Below are 20057 nucleotides of genomic sequence, written 5' to 3' on the forward strand. Positions count from 1 at the left end.
CACAAAGGGTATTAATGCTAAATGAAATACAGATTTAGTTACTAACAAAACTACACATATGAAAAGAATCTATGTAAATCTCCGCTCACCAACCTGCACTGCTAGTAAGGAAACCGACTGTTATTCATCCTGTACAACAGTTGGCTTTCTTCTGGGAAAGGTCAGTTCCCCACCACTGATCACTTTTCAGTTTACACACAGAATAAGCCACGATACACTCCCCAGCATTTCCTGTGCAGTTCACTTATGTGTGTAGGCCAAATAACTTCACTATGGTCATGTTTAAACAGCAGAGTGACAGTCAGTTTATTAAGTGAATACTTTTGTACCATAATATTTTTAATAAAATGTGTTTTATATGAAACATGTTCCCATAAACAATGGCTGAAAAGTGTTTAATCTGTGAGAGTAATGTTATCAGTAAGCTATGCAGTTTTGGTGAGAAAAGAACATGTAAATATGTGGATTGGTAAATGCCAGTCAGCTGAGAAAAGATGGGAAAGTTGTGAGATTCAGGAACCCAAAGCTTTGTTCATGTATTTGCAGAAAAGAGTACACCAGAGCTAACTCAATCAAAAGATTTCTAAGAGAGGTTGTTTCAAAGGATCAGCCTTCAATGACAGCTAGAGTCACATTTTTGTCTTCAGCTGAAGCGAAATGAATTTAGAAGTAGCTGTCGTCTTCTGTGAAAGCTACTGATGAATTTCTTTTTAGAAAGAGAAGGGAGGGGGGACAGTGGCGAAAGGTTTACAGTGTTCGATATTTCAGTTAAGCTAATATAATTACTGGAAAGGAAGGATGAATAGGGAGACATCATCCGAAGATATATCTGCTCTGTTGGGGATCTACACGTTGCAGAACTGAGATATTACAAGAACAGCTATAGAAATTTCTTTAAGGCATAGCACTTAAACCTATAAAAAGTGGCCCTGACTATGAATAAATTAATTTATCAATGGAGGAAATTACATAGAGGAGAATGACAACTGTCAGTTAACCATAGTTGAGCTGTTGGACCAAGTTTCAAGAACATTACAGACAGTTGAGGACAAACAGAGTAAAGTATGGGGACCACATTGTTTGCAGCACAATCCACACCAGAAAAACTGTTGTGTGCTTTCATGGCTCAGTTGAAAAAAAATTGAATGATGCCTGGTATCCTTCAAAGTGCAAAGTCAAATAAGCAGAACAGGAAAGAACTGTAAACGTAGAGGACAGTATAATCTTAGAACTGAGTTAATAGCATATGATAATTCTGTTTCTCCATCTTGTGACAAATTCTGTAGTGGGGCTGAGGAAATAGTATCTGAAGCACTCCTTGTTTTCATGGACTGCATTTCAGTAAAGAAAAGGCAAATCAGAAAATTGAAAAGAAGCTGATATATATACATCCCATGCCCTCACTGATTTCATTCGTCCTCAATCATTTGTGTCACGTGTACTACATGCTGTTGCTCTCTTCAGTCACAATAAGTCTAGATTAAAAAATTTGATCCATCTATTTGCTGGTTTGGGATTCTGTGGAATAGCACAACAGTTGTAGCAATCAACTGTCTACCACACTAGAGAGTGTGCCCCAAGTGGAACATTCTATCAAAATACATTTGACAACGTCAATTTCAACACCCACACTATAAATGGAATACTTTTCACAGCATGGGGGCATCAATTACATCACCCCAGCCTAATTTCCGTAACCACCTGAGGAGACCAGAAGCTTAAATCGGCTCCCTCTGCCATAGAAGTAGGCCATCTGGGTGTTTCGGAACTCCAGATATTTGAACATCAGACAAACAATGCATTATGGCAGATTACTGTCCTTGAGTTTAACATGATTAGTACCATTCCATTTGGCATATTAATGGCCACCATGCTGTGGATGTTCCATTCCATGCACTTCACTTTACAATTGTTACCAGTTCCTGCATGGAAGGGATTTGTGAAGTCTACCAGTAATACAGTTAATAGTGAAGGAAGTGCAGTATCAGACCCTCATGTGATTTTAATTATTCACGCACAGAAAACTCCAAATATACACTAATTCATCCTTCGGCAAAGACTGATTACACTGGAGAACTGTCTGCTACGGTCTTGCAACAGCTCATACAATGTATCATAAAAGCAATAAATTCTTGTCCATTTCTTATGATGCTGTGATGCTGCATAACAGATCTACCCAAGCCCATCCTGCTTCTTTTTTTCTCAGATGGATGTTGTAGACCGCTCTTTGTTGACGATTTGTGAGCTATTCGACACATGAAGCCATAAAATTTCTGTTCTATGTGAAGTAGGTGAGACACTAGTTCATTTTCCAATTCTGTGCATAATCCTAGTTTTCTTTCAGTGTTCCATGAAATTTATTTATTTATTTTTTCGAAGCAGAAGTTTCAGCCTTTCTAAATGTTTGTATCATCATGTGTCACATGGAAAATATTTTACTAGACTTCAGTAACCATACAGTTTTACACCCGACTGCACGAGTTACCTCAGTCATATTTGTTTCATACTGTTTCTTCCTTTTTCTCTTCAGAATATATTTTGACTTTGTGCTCAGCAGTCATTGAAGTGGCACAAATTTAGACCATATGTAATAGCTCAAATTTAGAACATTACCACTACATAATGTTGAGGTTAATTACAAAATGACGAAAAATAGTAGCTGTTACAAATAAGGATGCTATAAAAGCTAAGATTGCCCTTAACTCAGAATACCAGAGAGAAGACTATTTGTAAACACAAAAACTGTATGAAATAATAGCGAATGCATAAATGCAAAAGTTATAAGATGGTTCAAATTAAGTTATGTTGCCTACAATCACATTTGACAATGAAGTGACATGGCAATTTACAGAACTTACATGGTCTGTGAGACTTAACTGTTTCCAAATTTTCTTTGTTGTCTAAAAAAGCATTAGATGCTAACAGGCAAGAATATACATGTGCAGCATAGCTAAACTGATCAGACAGCAGTTCCACCAGCTGGTGGGAATGTGAGAAGTGACACCAGTCAGCACATCGATAGCTGCTATGATGGCCACAATATAAGAGCAGTGAGTGCACCATGCCAGGCGACCTCTGCCCTTTCCTGCCCGCAGCACCTCGTTCACCCACAGTCTGTCCGCTCCACTAGCATTCATACTCAAAAAGCCACACCAGTGTGCGGCGCACTCGAGTGAGTACAAGCGGCAAACCTCTGGTTCCTACATGAGAAATCGTCCCTGCTATAAGACCTGCCCCATGCAACCACCCACTACCACTTACTCCAGGGCCACTACTACTAAATCCTACAATATCAATGGCAGAGCAAACTGCAAAATCTTGCATGATGTTTTATCAATGAACTTGTGCACTGCACAGGCCCGCATTTTATACAGGCATGGGTGACACTAAACTGGTGAAGTGCATAAATGCACATAGAAAATCTGTTTGCTTTGGGATATACAGCAACCAGTTGTTGAATATGCTCCACAACATGACTCAAAGGAGCTGTGTGCTTGCTACAAAATGAAAAACAAAACAAAAAGGGAACTAAAACGTACATTAACATCATATAAATGAGGGGAGAAAACATTACTTGGTAATGATTAGTGAAACAGAAGAGCACAACTGACAGAAAGAAATAGTGGAATGTCACAGAAAATATTCTTAACATGAGACAGACATTGAGTGGTTCATACCATAAATGGTGCAATAGAAAATTGAGAGGAAGAATAAAATTTTCATGCACTTACATCAACAGATCTATCTCCAGCATAATAACATATATCATCAACTAGTGTCAGCAAGTTGGCAAGAGCAGTAGGAACATTAGGTGGTAAAGTCATTATTCCAACTGCTTGAGGCCACTTCTCTAAATATGGACCAATCATCCGTAGGCGATATTCCACGGCATCATTTACAAATACTGACGTAGGCTTCTTCCTGCAATATACAGTTGAGATAGCTGATTCCCTTGATCTCTGTGAAACAAGAAGGCAAAGAAACTGTACGTAGATTGGGGAATAGGAAAAACAAAAGTGATATATAGATGTTGATGAAGCCTTAGGAAGTAAATAAAATGGCACCCAGCCTTACCTGGCTAGATCTTCTGTTGTTGACTGGACCTCATTCTCAAGGTGCTGTGCAAGTTTCCGATTGCAGGAGGCATAAAAATGCTCCACCAAGTGAGCACCACCACGAGGGAAGAGGCCATGGGCAACACCTGGATAGCCGACAGACTCTGCTCCTGCATGTGACAAATTCAAACTGATATACTATGAGCACATAAATAGGGGAGGGTTTTAGCAAAAATTTATTTTGACTTTGCACTTAAACTTCTTAAGTAAAGACCAGCTTTACATGTTGTTTGTTTGTGTACTGAATTTAATTACTTAATAAATGCCTACTAATTATTTAATCTATTGCTAAATACACTACTGCCAGTGAATTCTTAAACAGACATCTAAAATGAAGGATACAGTTCCAGTTGCGCATCCATGGTGTGCACACCATAGTGCAGAGTGCTCACTACAGGAAGAGGCTGAGAAGAATAACTGTCTAGTGTTCCGGGCACGCCAGCAAGATTGTCGCATTGCTGTTCTAACAGCGAGTGAACAAGATTGTTGTATCGGTGTTGAACGTAGCACTATGGGAAAGCAAAGTGAAAGGAAGAAGACTGAAAAAAGAGAGCGATGCTTCGGTGGCTCTGCCTGCTCGATGTTTCGAGACTAAAAGTTCAAAGGTATGATGAGGCGGGCTGATGGGACGATACCCCGACTGAAGAGCCAGGCACCCCCAACAGACAATGCCTGGTGATAGACACCTCACACAGCAGTACCGAAGAGGACACACTACAAGACGGGACTGTTGCAAACAACAGAAACTGCTGCTACCTCAAAGCACTGACTCCCCCAGTTTACATTTGTTACCAGGGTGACGACTGGCCAGAGTTCGTCACCCAGCTCGAGAAAGTTGTGGCAGTGGAAATGAAGAGCCCGGAACGACAACTCACTGCTCATGATACAAGCAAAGCACGAGAGTGCTGCAAAGAAACTCGTGACCTACCTCATGTCGCACGCTGTCGCAGCACCGACAAAGGATGTGGAACCACAGAGAAAGCAGAGGAGGAGCATAGTCAGGGCAGGGTTTGAGAAGGTGGCTGTAAAGCTGCACAATTGGACAAATGGGGAGAGACCACCGCTCTTCATTCTCGCTGTAGAAAAAGCTGAGGGTGAAAGGACGCGGCCCACAGAGGATGTCTACAAGCTGCAGAAGCTCACAATATTCCCAGTAAAGGTGACGCCTCTCCCAGTGGAGCTCTACAGGAAACCACAGAGCTTCAGGTGTCAGCAAGAGGGGCATGCGGCTAATCGTAGCCGCAACGAGCTGGCATATGTCAAGTGTGCAGGAAACACCACTCAGACTTGCCCACGGAAGAGAGAAGATCCACAAACGTGCGCCACTGTGGAGGGCCACGTGTTACCAGGTGACACAGATGTGGAGCCTCCGCTGTCCACAAAAGCAATAGCAACACATCCAAGAAGACATCCCGTGGGACCTCAACTGGCGCCCAAACTGAGAAGAGATGAACTGGGAGACAAAGGCAGAGAAGAAACACAACTTCGAACTCCGAGAAGATGAGAGGTGAGGAGGCAGTGGCATCTCTTCATGTGCAGATGGCTTTCCCCACCACCAGTGAGAGTGGATGTGGAAGGGGAGGCCGGGCGCACACAGTGGAAGGGGAGGCCGGGCGCACACAGAAGAGTAGCACCAATCAGTGCCGATGTGCCGAGCAGCAAAAGTTTTTGCTGCGATAGAAGATGACGCAACCTAACTAGGTGATGAAGACACCTGATGCCCCGACATCGATGCTGCCCTGCAGGAAGCTGAGAGCCATTTCAGAATGGCAATCCAAATGAAAATGGAGGCTGCTTGTCTCCTATTGAAAGAGGCTCAGCGCCAGAGGCCATGAGAGCAACTGAGAGCTGAGCAGACGGGAGTTATCTCTATGTCACTCCGGCCTTCCAGACTGAGAACAGCTGTCTACAATAGCAAGAGACACAGACACTGCAAATGGAGGACCACAGAGACCGCCCAGAGCAGTATAAGAAGAAGAAAATTATAGCTAACCAAGCTACTCAGATGAAGGAAGCCAGCAGAGCAGACAACACCTGCCTACCATGACAGAAGACGAAAAACAAAAAGGCGCAAATACTAGGAACGTGAGACTCGAGCAGAGGCCTCCCACACCACAGCTACAAGCAGAGTGGCTGAGATGGTACTAAGAAGAAAGAAGAACATTGAGACCACACTGACGTTGAGGACATTCAATATTGGAAAGACCCACACTTCAGTCCGTCATCAGAAATCAAAGACTGACAAAGGTTGACAGGCCACAGAAAGTCACAGCACCAGCAGCTATGGGCGGATATTGCAGGTTTTCCTTAGGCCATAAGATGAATACCAGAGCTGTCTCCACAACCTCCCACAAATAAATTCCCAATTGGGAGACAAGCCCGTCCCCCTATCCCCCTACCCATAAATAAGAGTGAGCCAACAGAACAACCAATAAACACAATGGCTGAAAAATGTAGCCAAAAGGCACTCGATCAGCCTGGCCCCCCTCCTTCTGAGGTGGGAAAGAAGGAGCAAAAGAAAAGAGGAACCGAAAGTTCTTCTCTACTGTCAACAAACAAGAAATAATTTTTAATCTTTCTGGAGTGGTGGTAAGATGAATATGCAGCAAGTTTCTGTTCATGTGCAGATCTTGAGGAAATATCAGTTCAATAACTTTTGCTCTGTGCATCACTGCTTGTCTCTAAAATAAATTCAGCATTTCACCTTAACAGTCACAATTACAATCATTAATGTCCTAATATCTAGAGGTACTTCATGACTTAGAAAGACAGCATCAACTGTAAAACCAAGAGCAGTGAAAGTAATTATGGGGTGTTCACCAGCTGTCGCTATTACATGAATATTCAAGGGATTCTGACTGTACCGTCCATTAGTTACATCTGCTAAATATTCATGTGCTACCCAAGTAATGCACAAACTAATCCAAGTAACACAAATAAGTCTTTATTTATAAACCTTTGAACAATAACGGAAATAAGCCTGCTGTCACTTTGTATGTAAAAAAAAAAAATCACACATAAGATACAACATAAATGATACACAGAACAACTGATGTGAGTGGTACAAACTAAACAAGAGAGGGAATTGGATTAGGATATGACACACTTGAAGTAGTAGATGAGTTTTGCTATTTGGGGAGCAAAATAACTGATGATGGTCGAAGTAGAGAGGATATAAAATGTAGACTGGCTATGGCAAGGAAAGCGTTTCTGAAGAAGAGAAATTTGTTACCATTGAGTATAGATTTAAGTGTTGGGAAGTCTTTTCTGAACGTATTTGTATGGAGTGAAGCCATGTATCGAAGCGAAACATAAACAATAAATAGTTTAGACAAGAAGAGAATAGAAGCTTTCGAAATGTGGTGCTACAGAAGAATTCTGAAGGTTAGATGGGTGGATCATGTAACTAAGAACTGGGGAGAAGAGGAGTTTGCGGCACAATTTGACTACAAGAAGGAATTGGTAGGTAGGACATGTTTTGTGGCATCAAAGGATTACCGATTTAGTACTGGGGGGCAAAAATTGCAGAGAGGGGGCAAAAATTGTACAGTGAGACCAAGAGATGAATAAATAAGCAGATTCATAAGGATGTAGATTGCAGTAGTTATGTGGAGATGAAGAAGCTTGCACAGTGTACAGTAGGACGTAGCGCTGCATCAAACCAGCCTCTGGACTGAAGACGACAACAACAACAACAACAACAACAACAACAACTAAAGACTTTTTTGCTGTGTAAGAATCTTCTCACAAAATTCAAATCACCAACTTTCTCCTCCAAATGCAAAAATATTTTGTTGATGGCAACCTACGCAGGGAGAAACAATCACCAAGATAAAATAAAGGAAATCAGAGCTTGTACAGAAAGATATAGGTGTTCGTTCTTTCTGTGTGCTATACGAGATTGGAATAATAGAGAATTGTGAAGGTGCCTCAATGAACCCTCTGCCAGGCATTTACATGTGATTTGCAAAGTATCTGTGTAGATACAGACTGAGACGTAGCACACCTCTCTCTCATGCGAAGAGGGTGCCCGGGTGATGGAGGAGATGCCAGCAGCCCAATGAGAAACATGCTCATTGGATCTGGAACAATGGCAGCTGGTGTCAACAGTGGGGGTGGGACGATGTGCTGGTTGGGCATTGGAGCATATGATTGGAATGCGTGGGAACGTGGGCACGTCCAAGGGGTGGTGGGTTTGTGCAGTGCCCGACTACAGTACCAGTGAGGAGCGTACCATCACTATCTCTGTGCCATTGTCACGAGACAGGACCCAGTGTGGAGGAGATGGGCATCAACCAGCGAAGAATCCACAACAAACGTTTTCATTTGGGACTTAAAACCTACCCACTAGTAGTTGCGCCTTGCCATTTGATTGAAGGTTAAGTGGCAGAGCTGTAACACGACAAATGCCATGGCAGGAACAAAACAATTGAAAGGTTTAAGAAACAAGCTGGGGCCCATGGCCCATTATCAGAAACTAAGGTACAAGGCAACCCCTCACGAGAAGAACTCTGAAAACCATACAAATTATGACCTCGGCTGACGCACTGGAGACTAAGGAAACTGGGAAAATGCGTCCACATCCAAGAGCCAGTAGGAATTAAAGAAGAGACCTGCAAAGTCTATACAAATGTGTTCCCATCACTGGCACAGAGCAGGCCAGGGGACAGACATGCCCTGGGAGCTGTCGGTTGTCAGGAACACTGCTCACAACCTGTGACTAAACAGACAATTTCACTCCTAATCTCTGGCCAAAATACGTGTCTCCTAGCTGACACTTTAGTTTGTGAAATTCCTCCATGTCCCTGCTGGTGAAGGCATAGAACCTCGTGCTGCAATGCAGAAGAAATGGCAACTCTGGGAAGGAGGTCTTACACAAACAGCAGCCCTGCTGACCAAACTGAACCAAGATTTGGGTTGGTGACAACAGCAGTGCTAAGCACAAACTCATAATTGGGAAACCCTCAACCACAGTCTGCATTTCAACATCAAGATGGAAGCAAAGCATTCCTTCCTGACCGAAGTAAGGATAATGGCTATCAGGAAGGCAAGACAAGCCTTTCGCATTTACTTATTTAGACATAGGTTGAAAATGGATTTCATAATTGTAGCAAGACAAGAACAGGTTGTAGGTGATATGCTGCCTTGTCAGGAAAGAAGTATGAGGGTTAAACAAGGAAACCCACAGTTTATGGTCAGTAATAAGGTAAAACTTTGAGTCATACAAGAAAACATGAAATTTCTGGAGAGCACAGGCAACAACATAAGACTCTTCTTCCACCTGGCAGTATCATTGGTTGGCCGGAGTGAGACACTTAGAGATGAAAGCAATTAGGTTGTTCAGAGCTGTTGGCATATCAGTGAAGTAGGACTGCACCGAGGCTGTACTGTAAGGTGTCAGTCACAAAACTATGTGCTCGCCTAGAAAGAAAGTACCTGAACAAGGAGCAGGGTAGCTTGGATTCCAACATTCGAAAAGCACGTTCACAATCCAGGCTCCAGCATAAAGGTAAATTCTTGTGTAACAAGGCTTGCAATGGAAGGGCGAATACGGCAGTAATTTATGGCAGGAGGCTTTTTCCCTAGGGGAGCCCGAAGGTCTTCACGGTCGAGCAGCGAGGCACAGACGTAACAGTGGAGATGTGATCTGGCAGAGGGCGAACACCATCCTGTGAGACCTCGAAACCCAAATAAACACCAGAAGGTTGAAAGAAAAAAAAAAAAAAAAAGATTTTGTGAGGTTACACTGCAAGCCTGCTGACTGTAAGACAGAAAACAAAGAGTGCAAATTTCTCAAGTGACTGGCTGTGGAGGAGCCTGCGACAACAAATTCGTCTGGATAATTAAAGCAAACCATGACAGGCATAGTCAATTGCTCTAAAAATCATTGGAAAATAGCAGGGGCATGAGCCACTCCAAAAATAACGCACAAATATTGATAGGGACCAAAATGAGTGTCCAATATCAGAACTCGCTGAGAGTCTTCAACCACAGGAGTCTGCAAACTTGCTTCAGACAAATCAATTTTAGGAAAGTACTGGCCACCTTATTTTGTCCCCAGCAGTTCTTCCTGGAGTGGGAGAGGATACACATCTACAATTGACTGCAAACTGACAGTAATACTGAAGTCACCACAGAGGCGAAGTTTCCCGACAGCTTCCGAACTACAACCAGCGGAGACTACCATTCACTAGCCATAACAGGTTACACCACTCCCAGAGATTGAACTCTGTCCAAATCTGCTTCCGCTTCATCTTTCTGAGGGGCAGGAATAGGATGCGCACAATCAGAAAAGAGGCCGAGAGGTGGATTTGAAAGACATGTAAACAAGAAAAATTCATAGCACACATTATACCTTCTGAAAACAAGTCCAAATACTACTCACACAGTCTTCTCAATTTGGAATACAGTACCTGGCTGAACACAAGGTGAACTGCATCAGTCACAGCAAATAAAAATGCCTGAAATACATCCATCCCGGCCAGGTTCTTAAGACTGGCATAAGCAACCACCAAAAATGTAATGGAACAAATTACTGATTTGTAAGAGGCAGATGCCGTAAACTGTCCCAGCAGAGCAATGTTCTGTTTATTATAACTGACCAGCTTCCCGTATGACCAGTGTCAACAACGGTGAGCCTACACCCATAAACGTTCGAGAAATTGTCACTGCAGCACCTGTATCGACCTAGAGCCAGAGCACTTGGCGAGTAACACTTAATGCGATAAACAACTTGGGAGAAGTCACAAGCATTGGAGTCACACGGTTTACATCCGTGTCCATATCCTGAGCAAAATTTGGTGAATGACACTTCGAGGTAACATGGCCTCTCTTCTGGCAAGTGTTACAGGCAGCACAGTGCTTTGGGCACGCCAAATGTCTGTGATAGCAAAACAGAATGGACAAGACAGAACACAGAATGCTGATGCTGTGACGGTCACGGCTGCTTGGGCCAGCCTGGGTCTGCTCGGTACTTGGACCTCACGTTTATCGCCACCACTGCTTCTTCACACAAGCTATCTGTCCTAGTAGGCACATCTTTTGACATTATTGCCACATCGCCCCATGCTTCAATTTGTCATCTGCTGCCTGAGAAACTTCAAAAGATTGTGCTATTTGCAAAACTTCTGAAAACGGGGGTTTTTCACACAGTAAAGCCCTCTAGTGCAGTTCCTTGTCCACAGCTAAAAAGATAATTGCATTGTGTACCATAGACAATGCACAAGAGTAAACTAGGCACAGATACAAATTGACACTCATGGCTAATGCAGTGAAGTTCAGCTGCCCAGGCCCTGTTTGACTGGTTTGGTTTCGTTTGGCTTCGGTATAATTCACTCGTGCCGCTATGACAAGCATTCTTTCGTGATGGTGGTCGGACAATAAACTGCACATGTGATCAAAAGTAAGAGCTGCCAGTTCTTGTAAAAGGGCAAACTGACACAATAATTCATACATTTTAGATAGAATGTATGAGAGGAATTAGGCTTTACACAAACTCGAGTCTGTCACACCAAAAGCCAGAAAATGCTGTCCGAGTCTTTGTTTTGTAAGGTTCCCAATGCTCGGCTGAATCGTCAGACAGAGGAAAAGGGAATGGATAGATCGGTGGAACGGTACTCCATCTGCTAACGGAACCTGAAGAAGTGGTCACTGCTGAAGTAAGCTGTTCAATCAAGGCCGATGGCACAGTGTCCGTAATGACTAAATCTGATGAAACAGGCACGACTCGACAGTAGACGATGCAGCGGAGACTGTGTCTTTGAGTACACTTCCTACAGGTGGCTTATAGTGGCCAACTAGCACTGATAAAGCTGGCGGTCGATTTACATGCACACGCACAGTAACATTAAACTCGGCACACTCACAACCACACACACTAATAAGCAGGATACGACCAAAAATCCAGCGCAATTGTAAAATAACAGCAATGTCCGTAGCTAGAACACTAAAAGAAGAAAGTTATTTCTGTTACTTATCCTTAAGGCTCAGATCAGCCTACAAGAGGCTATACAAATGTAACTGTCAAAATGAAATGACCGTACAGCATTATTGGCCAGGAGACGCCACTTGGGGTTGTTTGGCTGTCTAGTCCAAGTCGGCTTATTTAACGACACGTTGGCAATTTGCGTGTCGACAGTGATGAAATGATTATGAGTACAACATGACACCCAGTCTCCGTATAGATAAAATCTCCAACTACTGCGATGAGTAGTGCGGGGTACAAAGAGGTGTGGTGTGAGGAGGGGGAGGGTTTGCAGGGTGGGGGAGGGGGAGCACGGTAGGGGAGGGAGAAGATTCCAGTGCTGCCTTAGATACACATCAGCAGGCTGTGCTGGAGGGCGACAGAGGACTACGCACAACTACATAAGTGTGCTGGAGGGACAGAAAGTGATTATGAGACTGAATTGTGATCAGGTGGGGGTGCAGAGCCAGATGAAGGCCAGAGGGGTAGTGGTACAAAGCATCTGCTGGAGGGAGAGTTCCCACATATACAACTCAGGAAAGGCAGCATTCAGTTTATAGCAACAACAAGAGCTGCAGGCACATTTTAGCGACGGGTGGTATTGCGGCACGATATCAATGTTGTCCTTGTCCTATGAATATGAATGTCTTATTCCTAGTTGTTCAAGGTGGTGTGTTTTTTTCTGAACACGAGTGTAGCTATGTACAGGAATAAGTCATAACTACATAATCTTAAACAGTAGTGCCAGATCACACAAAATATATGAAAATGGAAATGTCTGTAAAGGAAATAAAACTTTATTAATTACTAATAACCTTTATCATTGAAACTATAATGAGTTACAGACAATCCTACATTAATCAGACTAACTGGTATTCCATATACTCTTTTACAGTACAGGAGCACTATTTTTGAAGTATCTCTTTTAGTCTGTCTCTAAATCCATCCTAAGTTGCTGTTGCCTGCTTGTACCTTGTCGTTAAGTACTCCTGTACATCTCACATTGTCACAAGCCTTATATTAACCCTGATTCATCATAAGGACAATAGAAAGAAAAGGATAGATTGCTACTCACCATATAGTGGAGACGCTGAGTCCACAGAGAGGCACGACGAAAAGACTGCTAAACAGGTAAGCTTTCAGCCCAAAGGTAGACAACACACACTCATTCATGTAAACACGACTCTCACACACATGACCACTGTCTCTGGCTGCCAAGGGTAGACTGTGAGCAACTGTGTGGTATGGAAGAAGCAATCTGTGTGGTGGGGGTTTGGAGACACTGTGGTGGGGACGGGGAGGATTGGGAGTCGGTAAAGTACTGCTTCACGTGGATGTTTTGGAATTCTGAGTGGATAGGAAGGATTCCTCCAGATGGTTCATGAATAGAATGGCATAGACGTTGCCATGTAGGTGCCCATTGCCGTACCATGGATTTGTTTGTATGTAATGTCTTCAAAGGTGAAGTAATTTGCGTGAGGGTATAGTTGGTCATGGAGACCATGAAGGAGGTTGTGGGCTTGGAAACAGACAGGCCTTGAGGAAGGTAGTGTTCAATAGTGGCAAGGCTAAGGGCATTAGGGATGTTAGTGTAAAGGAGGTGGCATCAATAGCGATGAACAGGGCATCCTGTGGAAAGGGACAGGAACTGTTGCGAGTCAGTGAAGGAAATGGTTGGTGTCTTTTATATAGGAGGATAGGTTACGCATAACAGGTTGAAAGTGTTAAGGTAAGAAAGCAGAGATTATCTCAGTGGGGCGATAGTAACTGTCACAATGGGGCATCCTTGGTGATTGGATTTATGGACTTCATGAAGCTTGTAGGAGTGCGAGGATTGGTAAGGGTGAGGGGAAATAGAATCAGGGGAGAGGCTCTGAAATGAACCTACAGATTTGTGGAGACACTGGAGATCCTGATTTCTGGAATGGAGTCACTGTGGCAGGGTATGTAGAGGGGCAAATCTGACAGCTGGCAGAGTCCTTCCACCAGGTAATCCTTGCAGTTCAAAACCACAGTGGTCAAAATCAGGTTTTAAGTTGTGGATTGCAGTTCTGTCTGCAGATGTAAGTTTGACTTGCATGTTGAAGGGTTTGCGGAATGACAATGAGAGAAGGTACAAAGTTAAGAAATCCTGGAAAGTTAACATGGGATGACTGAGTGCAGTGGGGGTGGATCACAACTGGAAGTAGGAGTGAACTATGTTAGGCAGGATTCAACATTGGTTTTGGGTTCAGTCCGATTTGAAAGGTTGGGGGTGAAAAAGTGTTCCCACTGTAGGGACCGAGAGAAGGATGGAAAGTCTTTAAGAAGGCCAGCATGATCAAATTTGGGAATGGGGCAAAAGGTAAGGCCTTCAGAAAGGAGTGATACTTCTTTGGGACTAAGGGTTTTGGAAAAAAGGTTCAAGACTGTGTTTTGAGTCTATTTAGGTTAAGGAGTCTGTATGATGGTGGGAGGAAATTTTTGAGGGTGTGGTAAATGTAGTAGGTCTGTGAGGCAGGGTTTGTGAGGTATGAGGGGATGTCAAGGAGGTTTTGGAGACTGTTATACATGTGGTGAACAGTTGTAGTCCAAGGTGGGAGTAGGAGATGAACAGGGTGGAGAGTTTTTTGGGGTGTCACTGTATATGCTGTGCTAGTTCTTGGAGGACAAGAGTTTCAATGTGAGAGATGGAATACAGGAAACCGAGATTGCAAAGCAGGTGAATTTTAGGGATGAAGAGGAGGTATTACAAGGAGGCTTGGGCCTGATTTTTATGGTTTTGCAAAATCAGGTTGGTGAAAGGTACGGAGTAGATGAATCTGAACACACAGAGGACATTGTGGAAGGAGGGTTGCAGCCAGAGAGTGATAATTTCATGGTAAGACCATTATGGAGATTCCATGAGTCAGACAATAACACTGGAGGAGTATGCGGGACTGGTTTCTGACTGTGGGTAAGAAATTTTTCTGAACTGTCACAGATGGCAGGAGCAAGGATCAATGGTGGAGGATAAGAACACGTAAAAATATGTAAATAATATAGAAATAGATGTGAAAAAATAGCAAAAATATGCAAAAATACATGGGAAAAGGACAGAATGGATGAAGCATGGGAAAGAATATGAAATCAGAGGGAGTAGGGCTGATAGTGAAAGGTGAAAATGAACTGAAATTGACATAAAAGCACAAAGAGATCAAAGGTAAAAAAAAAAAGAAGGGACTATAATGTGGTTTGCACATTGGTGGTATATGAGGAAGGGAGACAGTAGATGTGACTAAATTTGGTGATGTTAGTATATGTGTACTGGCATCAGAGACGAGAAAGAGTGGGGGTGGGGAGCGGGTTGGTAGGACAGCGTACAAGTTTGTGTGAAAAAAGGAAGATACAGAAAACAACATGTGAAAATATGCAAGAATTACACAAGAGGAGTGATCAGTTTGAAGATCTAGAATGGAGTAATGTGGGACACAAGATGCTGCACCAACAACCAGTGCAGTCACATAGCCATATGTTGTCTGTGGATAGTCACATAGACTTGTGTTGTCTGTGGGCGAGACGGTTGGTAACATGTGGTTTGTTAAGTCAGACTGTGCGGTGTGGTTTGGAAGGTGACATGTAAAACACAGGAGGAAAAAAAAAGTCAAACCTACCAACCACCAGTAATACCTACACTTTGGCAGCTGCCACCCATTCCATACCAAGAACTCCCTCCAGTCTCCCATGGCCATTGCATCTGTAGTAACAAGCAGTACTTCCAAAAATATACCAAATGTCTCACTGAGGCCCCACAGACCAAAAAATCTCTCCCAACATTGTATAAAATGTACATATCTCTCCAGTCACCAGCTGCCACCCCCCCCCCCCCCTCAAAGTCCCACCGTTCAGCCACAAAGAAGCATTCTCCTCTGAACTCAGTACCACCCAGGACCAGAGCAACTGAACCACATTCCCTGCCAGAGTTTTGACTATGTCTCATATGCCCTGTAATGAGGAATGTCCTACCCACTATCCTTCTACTCATCCCACACTGGAACCCTGCCACTCACTAAACCTACACAATATCGTCGTCTGTCCCTACTCCACCCCTGTCCCCAACCTCTTGCCGCATGGCTCATATTCCCGTAAAATGTAAATGAAATGATCTTATGCACTTCTGGGGAAATTTGGATGCTGAGTTACAAAGTCTTTCTTATTTCAATTGAAACCACATTGAATGACTTGGGTGTCAATGATGATGAAATTATGATGAGAACAACACAACACCCAGTCCCCAAGTAGAGAAACTCTTCATCTTGGCCAAGAATCGAACCCGGGTCCGCTGCATGGCAGTCAGACGCACTAACCACAGAGGTGAAGGGGTGGACTGTATCCCTGTAATACATGTGGATGCAAGACCAGTCTCTAACATCCGTTCACCACCACCCACTCCAGTCCAGTCACAAGAATCACCTATCCTATCAAAGACGGGGCTATCTGTGAAACCAGTGATGTTATCTACAAGCTAAACTATAGTCATTGTGGTGTGTTCTACATGGGCATGACAAACAATAAGCTGTCTTTCTACATGAATGGCCACCAACAAACTGTCGTCAAGAAACAGCTGGACCACCCAGTTCAATGGCTACTTCACAGCCTGCATTATCCTGATCCTTCCTACCAATACTAGGTTTTCTGAACAGTGAAGGTCAGAATTGTCCCTACAATATACCCTAAGTTCCCTTAACACCCCTGGCCTCATCCTTCTTAGTCGCTGTCCTTCACCCACCTATCCCGTTTCCTGTTCCCACTCCAGAATACTGTTTCCTGTTCCCACTCCAGAACTATACAGCCTTATATTCCACCAAGAAACCCACAGTCTTGTTACTTCTCTCCTCCCACCCCCCTCCACATAACCTCCCATCTGCACCTAACTACAGTACTCTCTCCACACCACATACTTGTGCGTTTTAACCCTACCCTGTGTGTGTGTGTGTGTGTGTGTGTGTGTGTGTGTGTAGTGTTTACTTCAGGAAAAGGCATTTTGGTTGAAATCTTACTTGTTTAGCAAGCAATCTTTTACCATGCCTGTCTGCAACTCAACATCTCCACTATATGACAAGTAGCAGTCTATCCTTTTCATAATACTGTCATCATTCCATCCTGTATTTTCCATTCTTTCATCCACTATAAAAATATTATATGAATAGTGGGTTTGGTGTTGACACACATCGTCTTTGTTTGTAAACAACAGGGTACTACCCTGAATAAAACTCACAGTTTCAAGAACATACGTATGTGGTACTAGCAAGACATTTAGACCAAGGAAGAGACTTCATGTACTAGAAGGTAATGAAACTTTCTTCACTGTTTTACTAATTTATTTATGCATGAGGAATAGTTCTCTGTGTTTTACACTCCAGAAAGGAATACTGTTCGAGAAAAATGAGAGTACACTTGCAGTGTACACTGTTTTGAGTGTTTTAATGTCACAGATTTTTCTGTGTACATAAAGCATTATTACCATTACTCTTAATCTGTGTACATTAGAAGCAGTCAGTGTTCTCAAAAGCCTGCAGTGGTAGATTCTGTGTCTTACATGTAACTTGTCCCGTTTCACATCCCTGGCAGCTCCGCTTCATGCGGAATTTACAGGGCATGATGCATGAATGAATGATGGATTAATGCAGGTGACTCCCTTTGGTGGAAGAAGTTTTCACTACCACGGTTTGATCAGCAGCAGGAGAACAGATGGTCACATAAAATTTCTAATCACAAGACCTTCTGGTGGTACCCTGAATTAAATTCAGTGTTGATGGTGATCTGGGCTTCAGATGCAGACTTAAGTCTTGTCGTCCCAATGGCGTTAATTGAGAGAAGTTTGTTAGCTGCTCTCATAAACTCTTTCCAGTTCATTAGCTGAAAAAATCCGTCAGCTTCTCTCAGCCAACAATGCAATGAGACATTTTTTTCTTTTCACTAGTGAAAAATGTGTAATCAATAATCCAGAAGCCACGACATAATAAACAGTGTATTTGCGCAGACAACTGGTACCACGCAGAGGCTGAGGACTGAAGGGATAGTACAGACTGAGCACAAAACTGCCTCAGACTTGCTCAAGTAATGATATATTACCTATAGCACCGTTTTGGTTTAGTTAAGGCATACTACTAATTGCACTTATTACTTTTGCATATTTGCAGTTGCTGTAACAGAAATTATGACTCTTTGCACTTTAAAAAATTTCTAACACATACCTGCAGCTATTGCATGTTTTGTCCAGCCATACTGCAAAACATATGGTAGTGCCGCTGTTAAGATTTTGTCCTCCAATTTCTTCTCCTCTTCCATTCTTTCAACATTACCATTTGAAAATTCTTCACCTGATGATGCTGACTTTCCATCAGTAGCAACAGCACGAGAATGCCTCCACAGCGAAGTTGCCCACAAGCCTCGAACTCCTGGGGAAAAGTAAGTATGTAGAGAAACTGGGTCAGTGCTGTCTAATGTTACATGGAAGCTTGTTGAGTACCTTTGCACCAGAGTACAACATAACTCCACTCCAACTAGCACAAAAGTTGTTTGTATCTCTTATTTTGTTCAGCAGAATCAAACGGTGGACGGCCAGAATGGAGTAACAGCAATGTGGAAAGGACAGATTGCTGAAGAGCCTTGTTCAGAAGCTAAAATATTTCTAGCAATCCTTTTCATTTTGTGTGTGTGTGTGTGTGTGTGTGTGTGTGTGTGTGTGTGTGTGTGTGTGTGTGTGTGAGGGAGAGGGGGGGGGGGTGGCTCTGTGGTGATTAGCAATTTGTCCTTTCCACATTGCTGTTTTTAGTTTTTGTGTAGCTCACAGATCTGTTGCAACCAAGTTTTCATCGTCAGCAACAAAAACCATCAAGGAGTAAATGTATTAGGAAGAGAATGCAAGTATTCTAAACTCCTTAAACAAGTCTCTGCAATATTATACAATATTCTTTGATGTCACTTTTATATAATAAATACTTCACTTACTTTATGCTGCCCACAATAGGCAGCAAAAATGTGCAAACTAAGCCACAACCTTTATATTTAGGTCACTACAATGATAGAGGCTACCCAATTAAAACAAGCTGAGTTGTGCTTCTTCCCTAGACACCAAAGAATTTTAGAGTGTTTCATGTAGTATCTAACCATTAACTTCTACTTTAGGTGTTGTCACAGGACTATTCAGAAACCTTCACAATTAAATTTTGTTGGCTATGACAGCTGCACTACCATACATCAATATTTAAAAACAAAACATGTTTCAGTGTAGCCATTCATTACTGTTCATATTTCAACCATACTTACAGTTGTCCAGAATCAGACACATGCAATGTTTCACAGCGAATACTACAGACACATATATAAGGCATCTCAGTGGTAAAGTGTAAGACTACAAATGCAAAGGTCTCAGGTTCGATCCCGTCAGTTCTAGGATTTTTATCTGTAACTGATGTGAATAATCCCGAACTACACCGTGGTTAGGAAGCCGCGTTAATGTGTAGGTCCCCTTATAACTTGCTGAGTAAGCCAGTTCAAAGATCAGGGGAAGGTGATGGCATACCACCTCCGACAGGATTGTGTCTAGTAAAGCACTGTGGTGTTCATAACAGTCTTTGGACTGATGACAGCCTTAGTTAACAAGTTGACTGCCTCAAGCTTAGTGACGGAAGTTTCACCATCAGGCCAGGCCACACACACAGTGTGAAGCATGTGGGTCTGGTGGCCACATAGCAGTTGACGTGTTAACCAATGACATGTGAACTTCCTTATAAAATTATTCGTAATTTTCAACAAGGTTGATTCTAGCATTTTCAATTGGCTGTTTCTCATTTCGATGGCACTCTCTCTCTCTCTCATGAATCAAACAAATCCGTATACATTTAATAACCCGTTTTAGTCCTCTCTGCTATAGGTTCCACACATGTGAGCAATATTCTCAGATGGGACACTGAAGTCATTTGTAACCAGTCGCCTTTAAATGCTGGCTGCATTTT

At 42.8% G+C, this 20057-nt stretch overlaps 1 protein-coding gene across 1 annotated transcript in view; it reads right to left on the reverse strand.

Moving 5' to 3' along the window:
• LOC126356060 (ubiquinone biosynthesis protein COQ9, mitochondrial) overlaps positions 1-20057 on the reverse strand; it is a 221413-nt gene that overhangs the window by 83391 nt on the left and 117965 nt on the right. The window contains exons 2-4 of the mRNA XM_050006762.1: positions 18294-18497; positions 4075-4225; positions 3732-3921 (exon numbers count right to left, since the gene is read on the reverse strand). Of these exons, the coding sequence (XP_049862719.1) occupies positions 3732-3921; positions 4075-4225; positions 18294-18497 (545 nt within the window). The remainder of the gene's footprint in view (positions 1-3731; positions 3922-4074; positions 4226-18293; positions 18498-20057) is intronic.

This window comes from Schistocerca gregaria, chromosome 3 (genome assembly GCF_023897955.1).
Source record: "Schistocerca gregaria isolate iqSchGreg1 chromosome 3, iqSchGreg1.2, whole genome shotgun sequence".
NCBI classification, from domain to species: Eukaryota; Metazoa; Arthropoda; class Insecta; order Orthoptera; family Acrididae; genus Schistocerca; species Schistocerca gregaria.